Source organism: Venturia canescens, chromosome 1 (genome assembly GCF_019457755.1).
Source record: "Venturia canescens isolate UGA chromosome 1, ASM1945775v1, whole genome shotgun sequence".
NCBI lineage: Eukaryota > Metazoa > Arthropoda > Insecta > Hymenoptera > Ichneumonidae > Venturia > Venturia canescens.
In genome coordinates, this window is record NC_057421.1 from 9,766,950 (window position 1) to 9,783,533 (window position 16,584).

Sequence of the window (16,584 nt, forward strand, 5' to 3'; positions counted from 1 at the left end):
TAAAATATTCTGTATACAATATATTCAGTGTTCACGATATAATGAAAATTTATATTAGGGCCAATTGTTCCATTTCCAGATAAATTTTGATAGTTGTAGCATTTGTTGGCAGATCTTCAACTATGAAGTAAATTTTAGTGGAAGATGGGAAGCCAGACTAAAACAAATTATACATGCAAATGGAACACGCATTGATGGGTGAAAAACTATTCCATAGCTGGTAAAAAATGTTTTTAATGATTGGTACAAATATGAAATTCCGCAGTAATAAAATATTTTGCCAAAATAATACATCAGTCGACTAAATAACCAGTCAGTATGTAACCTCCAAGATCACTCGTTAATATATCGGGATGTGTTCTGTTTGGCAAAACTTGATAAGATCGTAAGAAATTGGAGAACAGCCGTAGATTAATAATATCACGTCGTTGTTTAAGAGCAACGTAGGTTTCTTGAAGGGGTTCACGATAACAATGATAGATGACAAAAGGTCTTGAATTTCCCAAGAACGGAAGTAGCGCATTTACTATGTTTAGTGGATGCTCTTTGGCGATGATAACAAGACCTTCTAGCTTATTATTTTTGCAGAGTTCTACAGCTTTGCTGGTTTCCATGAGCCACTTTGGTTTTTTTTTGACAACAGTGTCACTTTCTTCGGATAGTTTTCGCTTCAGAGGATTGATTGTTTCACTAGCTTCTGAATTTTCTTGTGGTTCGTTCAATTGCTCCATATTTGGAGTCTCTTCCATTTTTGAAGTATTGTTTTCCATCATTCCCTTCTCTATGCCAGGAAATTTTATAGGTTCAGAAAGAGATGATTTTAAGGTAATTTCTTCCATAATTACTTCTTCTCCTTGATAATGGAGTCTTAAAAAACTGTAGAGGTTTACAGCCAACAGCCGTTCTAGTTGCTCTTTAGAAAAGTTCATCGCTTGTACAAGAGTCGTCTGAGGCTGATTGCCCGGATGCAGATGAATTATGGAACCGTCGGTATCAGCTCCTATTCGATTTAACATTGCCGCAGCTGGTAATCCCATAGAACCGCTATCGTAGAGCATGTAGACACCGCTTGCTTTAATATCGCTGTAGGAGAGTATCTGAGCTAAGGAATCCATGCGCAGACAATTGATTCTCGCATAATCTTGTTTGAAATAAATTTCTTGGAGCAAATCTATGGTTGGTCGACGGATTGTCAAGTACCTAAAATACTTCCGTTCCTTTTTTTTAATATATTTGTCCTGTGAATATTCGGTCTTGGCAGCAAATGATTTGCTATTAACGATTAGACTTTCGACAATCTCGTTGCTTGATTTGCCGGATTCTCGAAGGTCCTCAATTTCCTCTTTCGACAATTTCTGTGATGTACCGTCGTCAATAATGGTTCTATTGTCAGTGCCACTCGTCAAATTTTTTCTCAGCTCCAAGGAAGTTTCGGCTTTCGGAGCAACCTCAAGAATGAATGTTTTTTTATTCAACTTTGATTGTACCATCTTGAATGTTGTCCAGTAAGGCATCCCGATCATACCTTTCATCTCGATTTGCTCTTTACCCAATGTCAATATTCCATTTTCTGTTATTTTGCACAATTTACGATAATTTTGTTTTTCCACTATAACGTAATTTCCTGCTTGCGCGGTATTTTCGATTGTTTCTTTCATTCTATTCGGTTGCACTTATTTGACAGTCTCGATGTTTAGTAGTTTTTTCACGGAAACATTAAAGGTTATGTTTGCACCCACGTGTGTCATTTCAGTAACAGCAAATGAACGGACTGATTGGTTGAATTCATGTTCCAATCAGCGTTGAGCAAGAAAAAAAGCGGGAAATGTCAAAACATAACAAACCAACCAGTTCGAAAGATAATTTACAAAAGTGAAGTTGCTATCGAAAAACAAACTACAAATTCTTATGCTGGTTATCGGATTATGCCATAGCAAAGAACCTAGATAGGATATCGTTGCAGATGGTGCGCTATTACGAAAAATTGTTAAGATTCGGAAATCCTTTTTAACAGTTATAAATGATAATTTAAGGATTGGTCAAAAAATTCTGTGTGAATTATTGTTGTGTGAGTTATGTTCATAGAAACTCTTTTTTATTTTTCAATACTCGAAAAATGAAATGTGGAGAAGCAAAGTGTGCAGCATGAATTGAGCCATAGTTCGAGCGAATATCGAGACCCGCTCGTACTCGCCGCTCAACAGAGCGCAAGACAATTTTTTCTCATACCTGTTGTTCGAGAAATAAGCTCGGTTACACCGTGTCAACATCGCTCTCACATTCGTGAGAGTTGTTGACGTTTTGTAAGTGAATTCCATGTCCTCCTGTTTTTTTTTAGAGACGTTCTCTTATTTTTATGTATAAAAGTGTTTTCTATTTTTAAACATCGCAGGTGTTTTCGGACCGAAATATTAGAGGTTATGTCATCGAAATATACTTTTTCATCGATACAATAAAAATAAAATCCCCAACATCCGAGCTTCTAAGCCGAAATAACTGAGAATACTGAACGAGAAAAATACGCGTAGGTAAATACACGAATAAACAGCGTTGGCATTGAGAAATCTTCTATTTTTTGAAGTTCGTCAAACGTGATGAAACCAACGCGCTGTCTGAGGCAGATCCAACGTGAAAATTTTGTCTCATTCGTGTTTCGTGCATTTAGATAATTATTCGAGATTTCAGAACACGCTTATTTTCACAACTATCGGTCCAGGCTGATCGCAGGGGGTAGGCCAACGAAAAAGTGCGAATAGAAAGGCTTCCAAGTTTATTCGACATTGACAGCGTTTATTAAGATAAATATGAATATTTCAGTGCTTATAAGATACATTCAATGCTTCGAGAATATAATGTTCAATTCAAACGAAGATTTTGCATCGGCGGAGAGTATTTATCCCATGTAACGATCATGGGACCGAGTAAAAGTGACGAAAATAGAATATTTCTTTCCATCCCGTTGTGAGTTGTTTTCAAGCCTCGACGGCGTCTTCGTGGCTCAGAGCTTTCAAGGACCAGTCTGGTTTTTTCTGTAAAATCAAACGAAACACGATAAATGAATGCTTTTCGATGAGGTCGCATAAAACTGGGGCAAACCACTAATGCCACGGATCAGTCCAGTCGATCTTTATTTTTCGCAGCGCTGCATTGTATTTTCAGGGAGCGTGTGTAGGGGGGGCGGAAGAAGAATGTCGAAAGAGTATTTTTTAGCGTGCCAAACAAAAGAAGTCTCGGTTAAGTTGAGAGAAAAGATGATTCTTACCTCACGAGGAAAGTTTTTTCGTAGCGTTATTTAGATGAAGAATCTCGCGAATGAAAATTTTATTCATCGAGTCGCAATTGGAGAAGAGAGAGAGAGAGAGAGAGAGAGAGCGATAAATAAGAATCGTAAGTTCGCAGTGAGATAAATATAGAGAGAAAAAAACAGAAGGCAAAGATAAATAATACGTTAGGCTATAAAATTTTTAACAGAAGAAACGTAGAGTCGTTGTTACACATAGACAATGAATATTTACAGTAAAGATTTAAAGAATAAAGTACGAGCTTGGGACGATCGAGAACGCGCTGAAAAATAAATGTCACCGCACTCATGGACGAAGCAGACACGACCGAATAATGAGATTTGGCAAAGCGTTGAATCGTTCGTTTCTCTTTTAATTCGTTCGGAAATGTAATAAATCGATATTAAGACGATTACGAAGGAAATACTAAAGAGAAAATATTCATCTGCGAAAGCTCGTTCGCGGTTGAGATGTTTGCAACACGATCGCTTGTAAATATATGTATTTAGGTATCGTTGGAGTAACGGGTCGTCGTAGAACTTTATTTCTTCGTCTGCCACTCTGCCTTCTCGGATTTCTTCGGCTGTACGACAAAATAGTCTCAATAAAATTGTTCCCCTTTTCACCCTCCTCCATTTCGTTCCTATCTCACAATCATTGTGATTCGATATAATTATTTTTACCTCCTTGTCTTCCTCCTCGAGGGTGAATTCCTTCTTTTTCACCTGCTTCAGTTGGTTACGGAAGTTGAATTCGGCGGCCTTCTTCTGGAGCTTCGCGAATTTGCTCTCGTATTTCGAGACCTTTTTCAAGGTTGGCTTCATGCTGCGTTCGACGAACAGTAACAAAAATTCGTCAGTCAACTCGTCCACCTCCAGGGCTATAAAGCGACAGTAAAGCTCGTCGGATTACTTACAATTTACCTCGGAGGTCGTTCACTTGTCCATTGAGATCGGAAATCTGTGACGTTGGTAAATGTGAAAAAAGAAAAAATCGGTCATTCGTTTGACGCTGTATATCGCGACGCGATCGTGGTTAATTCCCTTTTTATTCCGATTTATCGATCGATAATTAGTTCATTACATCGGGCGGTTAAGCGAGACTCGAGTACGCGCGAAGCGTCCTGCAGAGTCGTCGGAAAACACTCGGTTCAATGAGACCTCTTCTTAAGCTTCGCCGAAAACGAAGTCGCTGCGCGCCGAACTCGATCAATAATATAACGATAAATTTTCTCGTCCGGAATCGGCGCCAGGAATGTCGCATAAAGCTCATTGAATCGAAGTTTCCGATGAAAGTGAAGATGCCCCGAGCGTACTCGAAGAATACATTGCCAAATCCTTCGCGCTGCAATGAAGCTGTTGCAATAAAAAAGAGAGAAAAAACACCATGAAATTAACAGTTAAGAATACGTCTCCAGCGAAGTGAGTTAAACGTCCTGACGCTGAAATAACGCGCGTGAAAGTTTATTATCAACGAATCGAACCATCGCTTTTTCCCAGAAGAACTCGGTATCGAACTCCGCGATTCGAATGCTCGACGAAGTGCCGAAATTCGTCGAGTATTCGGGCAAAAGTTATTCTGGAAACGTGTGTGACAGCAAGTGTCGCAGTGGAACATGAAAACGAGTAGAAAGAGAGAGAGAGAGAGAAAGAGAGGACGAGGAAAAGAGAGCGAGCGAAAGAGAAATCAAGCACAAGTGAGTGTGTGAACTTCGATCGCATGGGCAACTTAATTCAATGCTTGCTCTTTCCCGAAAGTGGGAACGTGGATAAATAGTAAAATGAAAAATGAGATGCAAAGCTCTTGATTATGGCGAAGTCGAGTTAAGTTGCAGGCAATTGCAAACCGTCGCGGAAGTCTGACGAATGCTTGATCCTTTTATTATTAAAATCCCGTTGCATTGTTTATTCATAGAGATAGAAAAGTAGTTTTTGAATCTCCGTATCGTGGACGAATGTATACCTCGAAGTCCTTCTTCTTAACGATATATTCGATGTCGAATTTTTGATCCTCCAACGCAATGATCCTATTGTGGTACTCTCGCAACACGCGCTTTAGAGTATCTGCGTGTTGATTTGAGGGAAGGAAAAAACATGCGTGTCTTTAGTGACGATTCGTGCGATACTGAGTCGCGACGTTGCTTTTTTTCAACATCATTCTCGAGTTTTGTGAGGAATTTTGAAAAAAATGATATCATCACGTTACACTTTGACAATGAATCGAGCTCCGCGCGATAACGCGCTTTCGTGAAATTACCTTCGTTGGCGTCGTCGACGAGCCTCGGCTTTCCGCAACGCTGCTCGATTATGCGTCTCCTCTCGGCCGCTTTTCTCTCCTGCTCCTTCTTCAATTCTTCGGCAGCTTTTTTACGCAACAGCAACTGCGTTGGCCCAACATTATTCACGCGTTAATATCAGAGGCTCTTTCGCGAACGATTACGAAAGATTGCGCGACAGTGTCGAAGGACAAGCGGATGAACTCACCCTGAGCTTCTTCTTTCTCTCCGGTGTCATGAAACCCTTCTTCGCTTTTTTGGCCTTCGAGGCTTCCTCCAGGCGGGCACGAACTTCGGCCCTCTTCCTGTCGGTCTCTGCCTGCTTCCTCTTCTTTTCCTGTTTTCATTTCGGATTTAGTTTAACTCGAAAGGGGGCCAACGGGAGGGGAAAACACGCTTTGAAAATGAGGCCCGAAACTACCAGCGAATGAATGAGACGGGCTCGTATCGCCGCTCGAAATATAAAAATAAACTACGAGAAACCAAATTTTTTTCTACCACCATGCAATCGAGTGATCTGTTAAATAAAGATTTTGCTTTGTACAGCGTATACAATCTTACGTACATCCTCGATGCGTTTTCTCTGCAAATGAATAAAGAAGAAATAAAATTATAACATCGATCGAGACGTCCTTTGGTCTGCGTCTTACGAAACATCGCCATATCGAAATAGTTTAATGTGTGAAAAAACTAAGCAGCCAAATTTTCAGCTCTGCGTGAAAATTACTTGGGTTAAAGTTTCGTAGGAAAAGCGAGATCGACAATGTGCCGAGATTGTTATTTCAATAATATGTACCGACGAGATTGCTGGCAATATTTCAAGTCCAGCTCTCTTGAGCTTTTTGGAAACAAGAAGCTTGATACCGTTATAGAACACGCACACACGGACACATACGTACGCGCTGCGAGAAGAGAGAAATTTCACAAGCTGCAATTACGTGCTTACAATAACTTTGGAGAAGAGGAGAGAGGAGTGAAAAAAGGGAAAAAGAAACGCTTGAGATTCTTGGGGCTCGAGAAGGTGAGCCGGAGCTCCCCAAGACGGTCAGACGCCTCGCGCGATGCTTCAATCGCGCGCGTGGGCGAAAATCTAAATCCGTCGTTGGACCGCCTCCGATGCGGGCGGACCATATTTTGAATTTTTTTCAAATCATACTGCTGGATGAATATAAATTTTTAAACGGGAATCGTTCGTTTCGATCGTACAATAGGAAAGCTCGTTAAGCGCATGCAACCAATAAAAAATACCTCGATTTACTCAGTTTAGTTATACTGAATTGTCGTTACGTTCACGATTCCAAGAGTTCCAACAGTTGTTTCCCCACAATTGCGTCATCGTGCGATCGGGTTTCCAAAACAGTCGACCGAAAATAGAACGAGAAAATAATGAAAATAAGATGAGGAAAACAGCTCTTTTGGATGGTCCAGGAAAATATTATTTTGTCCCTTCTACATTATTTCTGTTTCCATGAGACATTTTTAGTAGGGCTCATCCGTTTCTTGAATTTTTGTTTTACCAACTTAACGTCATTTTTTGTTGAATTTTTTTCTTAATTACATCTCAGACCCACCTAACATCATCGTCGACTGCCATTTTTATATCGGGGTGCTAAGTACTCCGCTAGCTGGAAAAATATATTCGATTCACTGATTAATGAAAATTTTATGTATTCACTAAAGTCGTAATTATTTTAGTATTCAGTCGAAAGCAGGATATTTCAGGGACTAAGATAGTGCGATTGGGCCAATGATTTAATCGTGCTGCCATTTTTGTTTGTTTCTTTTTGCTCCTCCATTATGACACTTTCTTGCAACATTTTTTATATTTTTTTCAAACTTTTTCTATTGCTTCAGTGTTTCTGCCAAAAAACAAATTTTTTCATCTCATTTCGTTTGGAGGTGACGATATCGAGCTTTTCGTTGGTACGATGTAACCAAAGTGGCGAATCTTGTTCGAGAGAGAAGAACGGTCAATGAATAATGAAACAATTCTGCGATTAAAGCATCAATGTTTTATTTGAAATAAAACGAAATTGAATTTTCGTCAATTGACGAGCACAAAATAGCAATAAAAAGAGCAATAAAATGAAATAAAATGAGGGATTCGAAATGCCCTTCGAATGTCGATTTAATAGCAATTCATGGAATTGGAACAATGAAATATCACAAGATTCGTCCAAGCGGCTTCACGAGACGGAAATCGAAACAGAGTTTCGCTAATCACTGGAACGAACACTTGCCACTTGTTAAGGAGGCGCTTGAAAATCGGTAGGATTTAGAAAAATGAAGTTTCTCGAATAGCCAATAATCTAATTACCGAATAACCTTTGTTTCAAATAATGCGAGAGTGACACTTTGATTCGCTAAAACGATTGAAATGAATGGAACTCACTTACTTGGGATATCTAAGGAAGGAACACGAGGTTGGTTGAACGGTTCCTCGGTGGCTGACTATTCCGTCGGGATAGCTCGTAGCTCGATCTCTCCTTCGCAAAATGAGTCGCGAGGGGGCGAGAAAAGCCGCGCAGGATGACTTGATTGGCTGGAACGGTTTTAGGCGAGCCGGCTCTACCGGCGTTGGTACTAAAATTAGTGAGAAACTGAAAACCGACACGACCCTAAAGTACTTTCCCTCTCTCTTTTATGAGACCTCTTCGTCCCAACAGACTTTTCTCCTTTTCTATCGTTGAATACGAAATCCAAGTTTACGGCGTTACACCAAAATAATAATCGATTCGTTCCATTTCATTCGACATCGTTGGCCAATTTCTTGTCAACTTTTCATCATCTCACCGATTCGAAGAATCATTCAAACTTTTATCTTCATATTACTTTCGAGAAAGTGTTTCGAGAAACACGAATCAACTTTTTGTTCAACTAATTGACGTTCGTTGGACACCGTTTCATTTGGAAAATGCAATCGATTCTTCGAACCGTTCGATTTTTCAAATTGTTTGTCATTTCGATCGATCCTGCAGTCGTCGATCGCCACTTTTTTCAAAAAATATTTGAAAAAACGTTGAATTAACGAAATGACAGAAAATCTGCATGGATTCATAGAATCTGCACACGATTAAGGCCTTTTATACACTTGCAGCGGGCGCAAAACCGAGATTTTCTTGATTTTTTTTCGACAAGAAAATCAATGTTTATTGAAAAACTGTGAACGACATTCATTAGTACACATGTTCGTGTACTTGTGCAATTTTTTCATCAAAAAATTTCTCAAAATGGCGGAACTGCAGTAACACCTTTTTTGAGCATCAGTTGCGGTGACATGATAACTAAAAAACTATTAATCCGATCCATACGAAATTTATACCACTTATTTATTAAAATAATAGCTTGGGCCTGGACGAAGGATTTGTAAAAATTTTGATTTAAAAAAAATGGCGACAGTTTCAACAAAAAATTCATTTTTTGAGGTGTTAAATTTTCAGTTTTTCGTTACAATTGTTTTTTTCCAACAAAATACGAAATCCTTCGTCCAGGCCCTAGTTACTGTTATAACAAATAAGTCGTATAAATTTGGCATGGATCGGATTAACAGTTTTTTAGTAATCGTGTCCACCGCAAAGGTATTTTTCAAAAAAGACGATTCTGAGATAATCGCGTTTAAAGATTCAAGTATCAGACGACCGCGCGCACCGCGGGCGGTCGGTTGAAGTGCCCATGGCTACGAATCTGATGCTCCGACCTTTATGAAATTTCGTGAGAATATTTTTCAAACATTGTACTCGAAGAATACCTAATAAAAAACTTCTATTTTTCCGCCCTTAATTGCAATTTCTTTCCCCATCAGGATTTATTTATAGTTTTTCACTTTCGAGATTGCATCACGTGAATTATTCAACATGCAACGCGAGCGTCTTAGGGAAAGTAAACGTGGTCAACACGACGATTTTTTTTGCTCCTCAATTTTTTTACACCGTTCAATGAAAGCGCGCTGTTCGTCGTTCTGATAAAAAAAGTTTATCGCGCAGTATCACGAAACCCGATATCAAATAGTACGTTTTTACGTATATGAACATGCTCCGCATTTGTGTTGGATACCAAGAGATGGATCTAAAAATAATTCAAAGTATAAAGCGTTTCTGTCCCGGCTTTTTCCGCCTCCGCTACGTCGACGATGAAGCTTGCGAGGTGTGACTTTTGAGATCCACAGCACAGTCATATAGATGCGAACGAATCTGTTCTCAATATGAATACAGTGCATCAAGACTGCTCGTAAAACCAGGAATATTGCGTATTTTATAAAAGACGTAATACGAAAGCACGAACATGATCAATAGGTGCAGAGATGACGTAAAAAATTGTTCAAACTTTCCGTAATTTTGAATTAAAATGCCTCGATCCAAGATCTCCTTCCTCTTCTGGAAAAAGAGGCAAAATTGAATTTTGTTTTTCACTTATCACTGACGCTGCATCTCGCCTCAATATCGTAATAATTCAGAAGCGAAGATTCACGATTTTCAGGAACTTTTTACAAGTTTCTGCAAGGCTCCTGAAGTTCGACTGGAACCAGGGAACGATCTTCAGTAAAAAAAAAAAAACAATTGTTTTCGGGAATATTTTTGGATAGATGGAAATAACTCACCATAACAAATTTTTCGGTATAGTTTCAAGGATAGTTTAAGAGTACAAAAACATTGTTTCAATGCAAGAAATACTAATTTGTGCATGGTTTATGCGCAAACTCTGTTGGAATTTCTCAGCTGTGTACAATGTGGAGATCGTAATTATTGTCTGCAACAAAAACTCCAACTTTTTTTCCATTTTCATATATTTTCCTTCCACATGAACCGATAAAAACCCGATAAAATTGCGAAGTTCCATATTTTTAGCGATTTTGAAAAACAAAACGCTTCTAAAGAAGGAAAATATCACTTCAACGTGCTGTAAATATAAACATTACCGAAAACAATCGATTTATTTGACTTTCTAAATCAGGACCCCCCCTTAATTGTCTTGAATTCGATGAAAATGCTACTTACGCTATGATCACATGAAAATGATAACATTCGATAGTAACTAATGCAATTTTGGACATTGAACGCCTTCTGTGTTTCAAATACAAAGTTAAAAACTTCATATTAAATGATTCACTCGTCGATATATGCGCCTTTACGCCCGGCTTGAGAACGTACGTGAAACCTAGCCAAGCGCTTTCCCCTCGACACTCAATTCGTCGCTACGGTGTATTAAAAATAAATGAATAACTGCCAGGAATTATCACAGCTGTTCTGTAAGATCTAACAAAGTTTATTCCACGTTTGTTGAATTTTCACCATCCTCGTGCTTTTATTTGAATCCGACGTATGACGTCAGCTATTAAAATGCTTTCGAACATTTGATTAGCGGATTGCTGCTATAAAAAATCTTCATTTTCGCCGTTTTCCTAAGCCTCGGTATCTTCTTTTTACAACAAAACTGTACAGTTTCTCTCTCCAACAATATTCTGCTGCAGAGTTCATTTTCAGGGCGAAGTCATTCCACGCGAGACTTTCTGAAGTATTGAAAATATTTTAGGACACTGATTCAAAGGCTTTTGGATGTTCGAATAAGTTACGAAAGACCTCAAGAGTGGCATCTTTATTGTTAGAATTCTGGCAAGTTACTAAAAGTTTCGATAATAATTGTACAAAATTTTAGTCTGACAGTACCAAAATACTCGATTCATGGGAAGAGAAGATCCTCGATCTTCTCCCCACGCTTGACACTCCAAAATTACTCATTAAAAATCATCAACGTTATGACACTTTGATGCTTAATCATTTGTCAGCCGTCAAGAAGTTTTCCTACCTTAAAGCAATCGATGTTCTGTTTTTTCTGATTTCAACAAATTTTCCTTCGCACAACTAACGTGCCTCGTCAAGTCGGTATGGAAAATACAACGTTTACCGACCGAGCTTTCGGAATATATGATAGGAATTTTTCCGAATGAGAAAAAGTACGTTACCGACGACGACTCATGGCCGCATCGCGGTGGTGGCTAGCGCCCTCTGTAATTCGGAATAGAGGCGGGCACACTTGATGCTCTTCTTGGCTCGAATATTTAATTTTTCACCGTTTTTTCCCCCGTTCACATTACTCTCGTAAAGCATCGCTAATGGGCACATTTGGAAAACTTTATTAGAAATCTTTCAAAGTAACGTTGATTATTCAGATGAAAGCGGGGATGCAGACTTTTGAAAAAAAATCTCCACGCTCGATAAAGCTTGTACGTGAGCCTAAAAGATCTCGTCGCGATCCCGACTCGACTCTCAACTTCATTCAAATTTTACCCCCATCGAATCCCTCCTAAGTGGCGAAGACATTTTTTTTCTTTGCTATAAGGTTCCAAGATCCGAGCTCCTATACTTTGTATGAACACGGACACTCGTAACTTACGATTGAGAACGAATCGTACTGAGCATCAAGGCTCGGGACACGCGCGTGTATATCCCGTTGAGGGTGAGACACAGAGAGAGAGAGAGAGAGAAAGATTGTCAGCATCCGCGCGCGCTTCGAAGTTCAGTCGCCGTTGAGACCGCGACATCGTCGGGCCTCGAGACCCGGCCACACACGTCCTTAAACAGAGTCCTTTCGTGTCCTCCTCGCGATTGTACATTTTCGAAGTTTCATCAACCGGTAAACATTAAAAGTACAAGAGAATAACGAATTAACGAAGAGCTCTGTATAAAGAAAAACGCTTCACGATTTGCAACACGAATTTATCAAGATTTTTCATTTCGCAGTAAAGCTCCTCTCATTACATCCATCACGTAATTTCTGGCAGAAAATTGATCGTAGACATTTCCAAAAAGTATAAGCCCCGATTCTCAAAGTTATGAGTCGAGTGGTTCAAATTAGTTGTGGGTAATTTTTCTCCAAAGTGCACCCTCGCAAGCAATTTTTTGGATTCAACAGAATTTGTTGTTGGATCAGAAAATCGTGGTAGATGAAATTTTAGTCTCATTCAATTTTCAGTCGATTCAACGATACTTTCGTACGAGTCGAGGATCGAAGTGATTGAATCAATGAAATTTGTGTTCGGTTAACAAATTTCATTTTGTTCGCCACGATTCGTTGATCCGACGAAAATTTAGGCGAAACAATTTTTCTCCGTGTAAGAAACGACGGATCTGTTGGTTTGCTAGTTACGAGATAAAGCGAAAAGGGAAAAATAGCTTTTATACATGGACCATTAGAGATGGATGAGGTGCTGAATTTCCTGGATTTTTGTTGAAGCTTCATTTCAATGAGAATAGATTAATATTAGTGGGCCTGGAAGTGGCAGACCGCGTGTCGACGACTTTCGTAAATCTCCGTTCCCTTCAGGCCACAGATATTAATTTTCGTGAGGAAAAATGAACAAGCGTGTCTACTGATTAATTGAGAGCGGAAGGAGCGAGGAGCATTTTCAGGGTGGTTTGCCCCATTCTATGACAAAAGATCGAGCACCCGAGAGACAGAAAAGTTTTTTTCTCCTCGAACGAGTACCCATTTCGTTGTTTTCATAGGATAATTTTTCATCCTATTGACTCGTCTTTATTCGTAGCGGAAAGTCTGAGGCGATTCAGTTCGCATTCAATCCTTTGTCAGATTTGCATCATGTTTGTCGGTCGTTCGTAAACTGTATCGAAGATTCTGTGACAAGTTGAGTTTGGCACTGCGCCGTATTTGGGGGCCCCGGTATCTAGACCGAGGAAGTAACTTTGCTCGATCTTTCGGACCAGCAAAGTTCGAAACTGAAACGTATGTGCGCGTCTGACATTGAATATTGATTCGTTATCTCAACATCCGATATTCGCGGTCGCGGTGACAATGAGAAAATAGAGCTTCGCTAACTTGTGTTATAATTTTATTGATAAGCGATGCGTCAAGTACTCGAGAGTCTGACACTGCGTTTTCGAACTCATTCTCGATAAATTTGCACCATCGGTTCCTCCTTTTGCGAACTTTGGTAGCCGGCACTTTGACACGTGTCTTCGAAGTTCGAACGAGAGCGAAGACTTGCAACTTCCCACCGAGGAGCACCGTTTGAAAAGTCTGAAATCGATGGTTTCGAAAAACAGTGAGAAATCGAGCTTTCTTGGCGACTGACGAAACTCGCTATCAGGGTCTTTTCATATCTCCGATGCAAAAGAGCAAAAGTCAGGTTTCCCCCTCGACAAATATTTCTGCAAGGAGCGGGAATTGTTATCGGGGAATATCCTCTTATGCACACTGACACATTGGCTCTTGTTCGCTCTTCGGGGTAATGCAGTCAGTTTATTCTCGCCCCGAAGGGGAGCCACGCGAATATGCCGCTCTAGGCATATTCGCGTTGGAATTTGGCTCGTATATATGTGCGATAATGCGGACAATGGTAGCTCTTGGCTTCTTCTGCTGGGCACTCTCGTTTCCGGTATGCGTGAACGTCAGGTTACGGGGTTGCGGAATACCGCAAGTAGGAAGAGGCAATTCGCAAAGTTTCTCGGAGCTGAAAATTCTTAAGTAATGTGGGCGGTAAGCCGAACGAGGTGTTTGCAGTGTTGCTCTGATTGTTGATTTGGGAAATATTCTTGAGCGCTCGTAAAAAGGGCTCTTGGGTGATAGTCAATTCACAGTAAAGCCGCGAGTGCTTAATTAGTTGGCAGTTACGTCACAAAAGGATTCTCAGAGGATTTCATCTGTCGTGTTTCTCGGGGAAATTCAGCCTGGAATTATCCATGGCAACAACGCTCGGACGATTCGTTATAATTTCTGTTGTTTTAGTAAAGAACTCGGCCAATTTAGAAGCGACGAAACATTAAGGATGTCTAACAAGCGAGGAACACAGAAAGTGGGAATAACAGTCGATCCCTTGGTACGACCCTTTTGTTTGGCCACAACAAAAGAGGTCTGGAATTCCCAAAGCGACCACGAACTATGAAGAGTACCCTTCTTTGCTCACGGCCCCGAGCAGCACGTATTTCGCCCCGCCAAGTGATGCTCCATCAGCCGCAGCGTTAACGAGTCTCGCTAAAAACTCTCGAGAATCGAAGACCTTTTACTTGGCCTTTTATTCGTCACCCACTAGATAACCTCTCTCTTAGGAGCTTTGAAAGATCGCATCGGCATGGCGAATCAATGCAATTATCGCTGGCCCATCAGCGCAGCTATTGAGAGCTGAAACGTTCTTCGCGGAATTTCGTAATAAAATTATCTCGGAGTGCTTTGGTCTTAGCACTTTCCTTAATTTTATTAATTCGCCTCGTTTTATGGAGGCGCAGGGAGCAAGAGCAGCGGTGAACATCTTTTGTCGAGTTAGCCCGTGACGCGACCGATTCCTTCTTCGTATCATCGAAATTTCCGGGATCAGCGACACCGAGACTGCCAAAGTCGAGTTCCAGAGAATAGTTGAGGAGAAACCGTCGATGTTTCGATCCATTAACACGATTATATTGCGAGCTTCATTAATCCCAGTCACATACTTTATTCGCTTCGTATCATACGAAATGCGGTCAGAATTTTCCCGGAGTTTTCTGGTTCTAATTGCTGAGACGGTCCATCCGAAATTTCGATATTTTTTGCTCCCTAAATATTCGCTCCACCGTACTTTTTTTTTCAGTCAAATTGACACATGAAATAATCAATTTGAACGGAGCAAACGTATTTATAGGATCAGTGAAAAGAAACACGTTTATTTTGCGTAGAAACACTCACAGGATTCTCGTAAAATCAGCGAGCGCGGGGGCTTACAGGGTTAGTGCCTCGTGCAAGGCTACCACCTCGGAGATTCAAGCGGATTAAAGCGTTTCGCACGAGAACGGAGTATCGAACTTCTCGGCTACTTTACGAGCTGTTTAGTGTGAAAGAAAAGTAGTAAAGAGGCGATTAAAAGCGAGGTCTGAAGGTGCGCTTTGATAGAGGGCGCTAAAGACAACCTGCAGAAATAGAGAGGGTGGGAGAGCCGTGGGTGGAGATAAATCAAGCGGATAAAAAGAAGAGAAAAGTCTGCGACGTGAAACGCACGTTAAAAAGAAAAAAGTTGAGAGACCGAGGGGAAAAAAGTGTGCGGTTAGTTGATCGCAAGTTGAAGAGCAGCAGGAAGTAGCAGGGCGAATATTGTTAAACGTCGCGAGCTCACGGAAGAGGGACGTGAAAGGAATAGTTCGGAAGGACGTAAGTCACGTGCGGTGGAAAGTCACTGGTGCGCCAACCTCGAGGCGAACGGATCAGCAGGTGGAAGGTTTCAAGAGTTCTCGTGTCTTTGCGGTCAGTGGAGCAGGTTCGAGGCTCTCAGCGATCCCGATCGAGGACGTACTCGAAAAACAAGGGAACGAGCAGTCGACGCGTCCGAAAGAAGGGGAAAAAGAACCGAGAGAATCACGAGATTGTCGGACTTTGTGGAGAAAGACCGGGAGCGAGATCGGGCCCGGATGCTCGCAAGAACAAGACGCCGAAAACGCTGTCACGTTGGAAGGGAAAATCTTGACGGTCTTCAACAAGTTTCTGACAACATCCCCTTTGGTTAACAAGGTTAAGCTTCTCATGGTGAGTATTGTACTCTTATCGTAGCTTAGCACGCGTGCCCATTATCGTAACATCCCTCAACGATATTAAACGAGATGGGGAACAGCTCGGACTGCTCCCTCCTTTGTCCATACCATACCGCGCGTACGAAAACTGTTTCTCCGAGCAGACCGTCATCGAGCATGCTTTATCTTGAAATATTACGCAATAAAAAAGTTCTAAAGCGGTTTATGCTTAATACACGATCGTGAATAATTGAGCAACGCAACTTCTTGTATTCTCAATCGATCGTGCATGTTCGCTGGAATGCAGAATCGTTGAATAGATTCAATAAAATAGAAACATTATTTTCTGGGGAACTGCTTCATTGCTGGTTGTAGAAAATTTGGCGAAGGGTAATCCATGAGATGAAATTCATCTTCCAAATTTACGGCATACGATGATATTTTACGTGAAGCTTTTTCCGAATCTTTATTTGACAATCGAAAACAAATGATTGACGCGACTGACTCGTTTTTCTCGATGACTCGATTTATTTTATGATTAGTC

General features: G+C 40.6%; 3 protein-coding genes across 9 annotated transcripts in view; 1 reads left to right on the top strand and 2 right to left on the bottom strand.

The window, feature by feature from the left end:
- Positions 1-214: 214 nt before the first annotated feature.
- On the bottom strand, positions 215-1,754 carry Trmt6 (tRNA methyltransferase 6 non-catalytic subunit). The gene has a single exon (XM_043429818.1). The coding sequence runs from the start codon at positions 1,656-1,658 to the stop codon at positions 294-296; it is 1,365 nt and encodes a 454-aa protein (XP_043285753.1). The 5' UTR covers positions 1,659-1,754; the 3' UTR covers positions 215-293.
- A 1,003-nt stretch (positions 1,755-2,757) lies between these two features.
- wupA (wings up A) lies at positions 2,758-8,108 on the bottom strand. 5 transcript variants are annotated; one of them, XM_043421554.1, is made up of 9 exons: positions 7,953-8,108; positions 7,133-7,181; positions 6,122-6,139; positions 5,765-5,893; positions 5,538-5,661; positions 5,244-5,344; positions 4,198-4,241; positions 3,965-4,106; positions 2,758-3,029 (listed from the first exon to the last, which is right to left on the bottom strand). In XM_043421554.1, exons 2-9 carry the CDS (start codon positions 7,148-7,150, stop codon positions 2,973-2,975), a joined length of 633 nt encoding a protein of 210 aa, XP_043277489.1. In that variant the 5' UTR covers positions 7,151-7,181; positions 7,953-8,108; the 3' UTR covers positions 2,758-2,972. The 5 variants fall into 5 exon arrangements, with proteins under 5 accessions (XP_043277489.1, XP_043277496.1, XP_043277515.1 ...); XM_043421561.1 differs by having other exon boundaries at positions 7,949-8,106; XM_043421571.1 differs by lacking the exon at positions 2,758-3,029 and adding an exon at positions 3,263-3,864 and having other exon boundaries at positions 7,953-8,101.
- Positions 8,109-12,081: 3,973 nt separating this feature from the next.
- LOC122405636 (probable calcium-binding protein CML22) overlaps positions 12,082-16,584 on the top strand; it is an 80,037-nt gene continuing 75,534 nt past the window's right edge. The window contains exons 1-2 of one of the 3 annotated variants that reach the window (XM_043410570.1): positions 12,082-12,186; positions 15,216-16,056. In XM_043410570.1, the coding sequence (XP_043266505.1) occupies positions 16,054-16,056 (3 nt within the window). In that variant the 5' untranslated portion in view covers positions 12,082-12,186; positions 15,216-16,053. Of the gene's footprint in view, positions 12,200-15,215; positions 16,057-16,584 lie in introns of all 3 variants that reach the window. The other 2 variants (XM_043410571.1, XM_043410569.1) reach the window with 2 other exon arrangements.

Coding starts and splice junctions, on each gene's coding strand:
- wupA (XM_043421554.1), bottom strand. Junction 4,242..5,243: donor TTAAGAAGAAGGACTTCGAG/GTATACATTCGT, acceptor CCAACGTCACAG/ATTTCCGATCTCAATGGACA. Junction 3,030..3,964: donor TCGAGGAGGAAGACAAGGAG/GTAAAAATAATT, acceptor TTGATTTTACAG/AAAAAACCAGACTGGTCCTT.
- Trmt6 (XM_043429818.1), bottom strand. CDS start 1,658: ATGAAAGAAACAATCGAAAATACCGCGCAAGCAGGAAATTACGTTATA.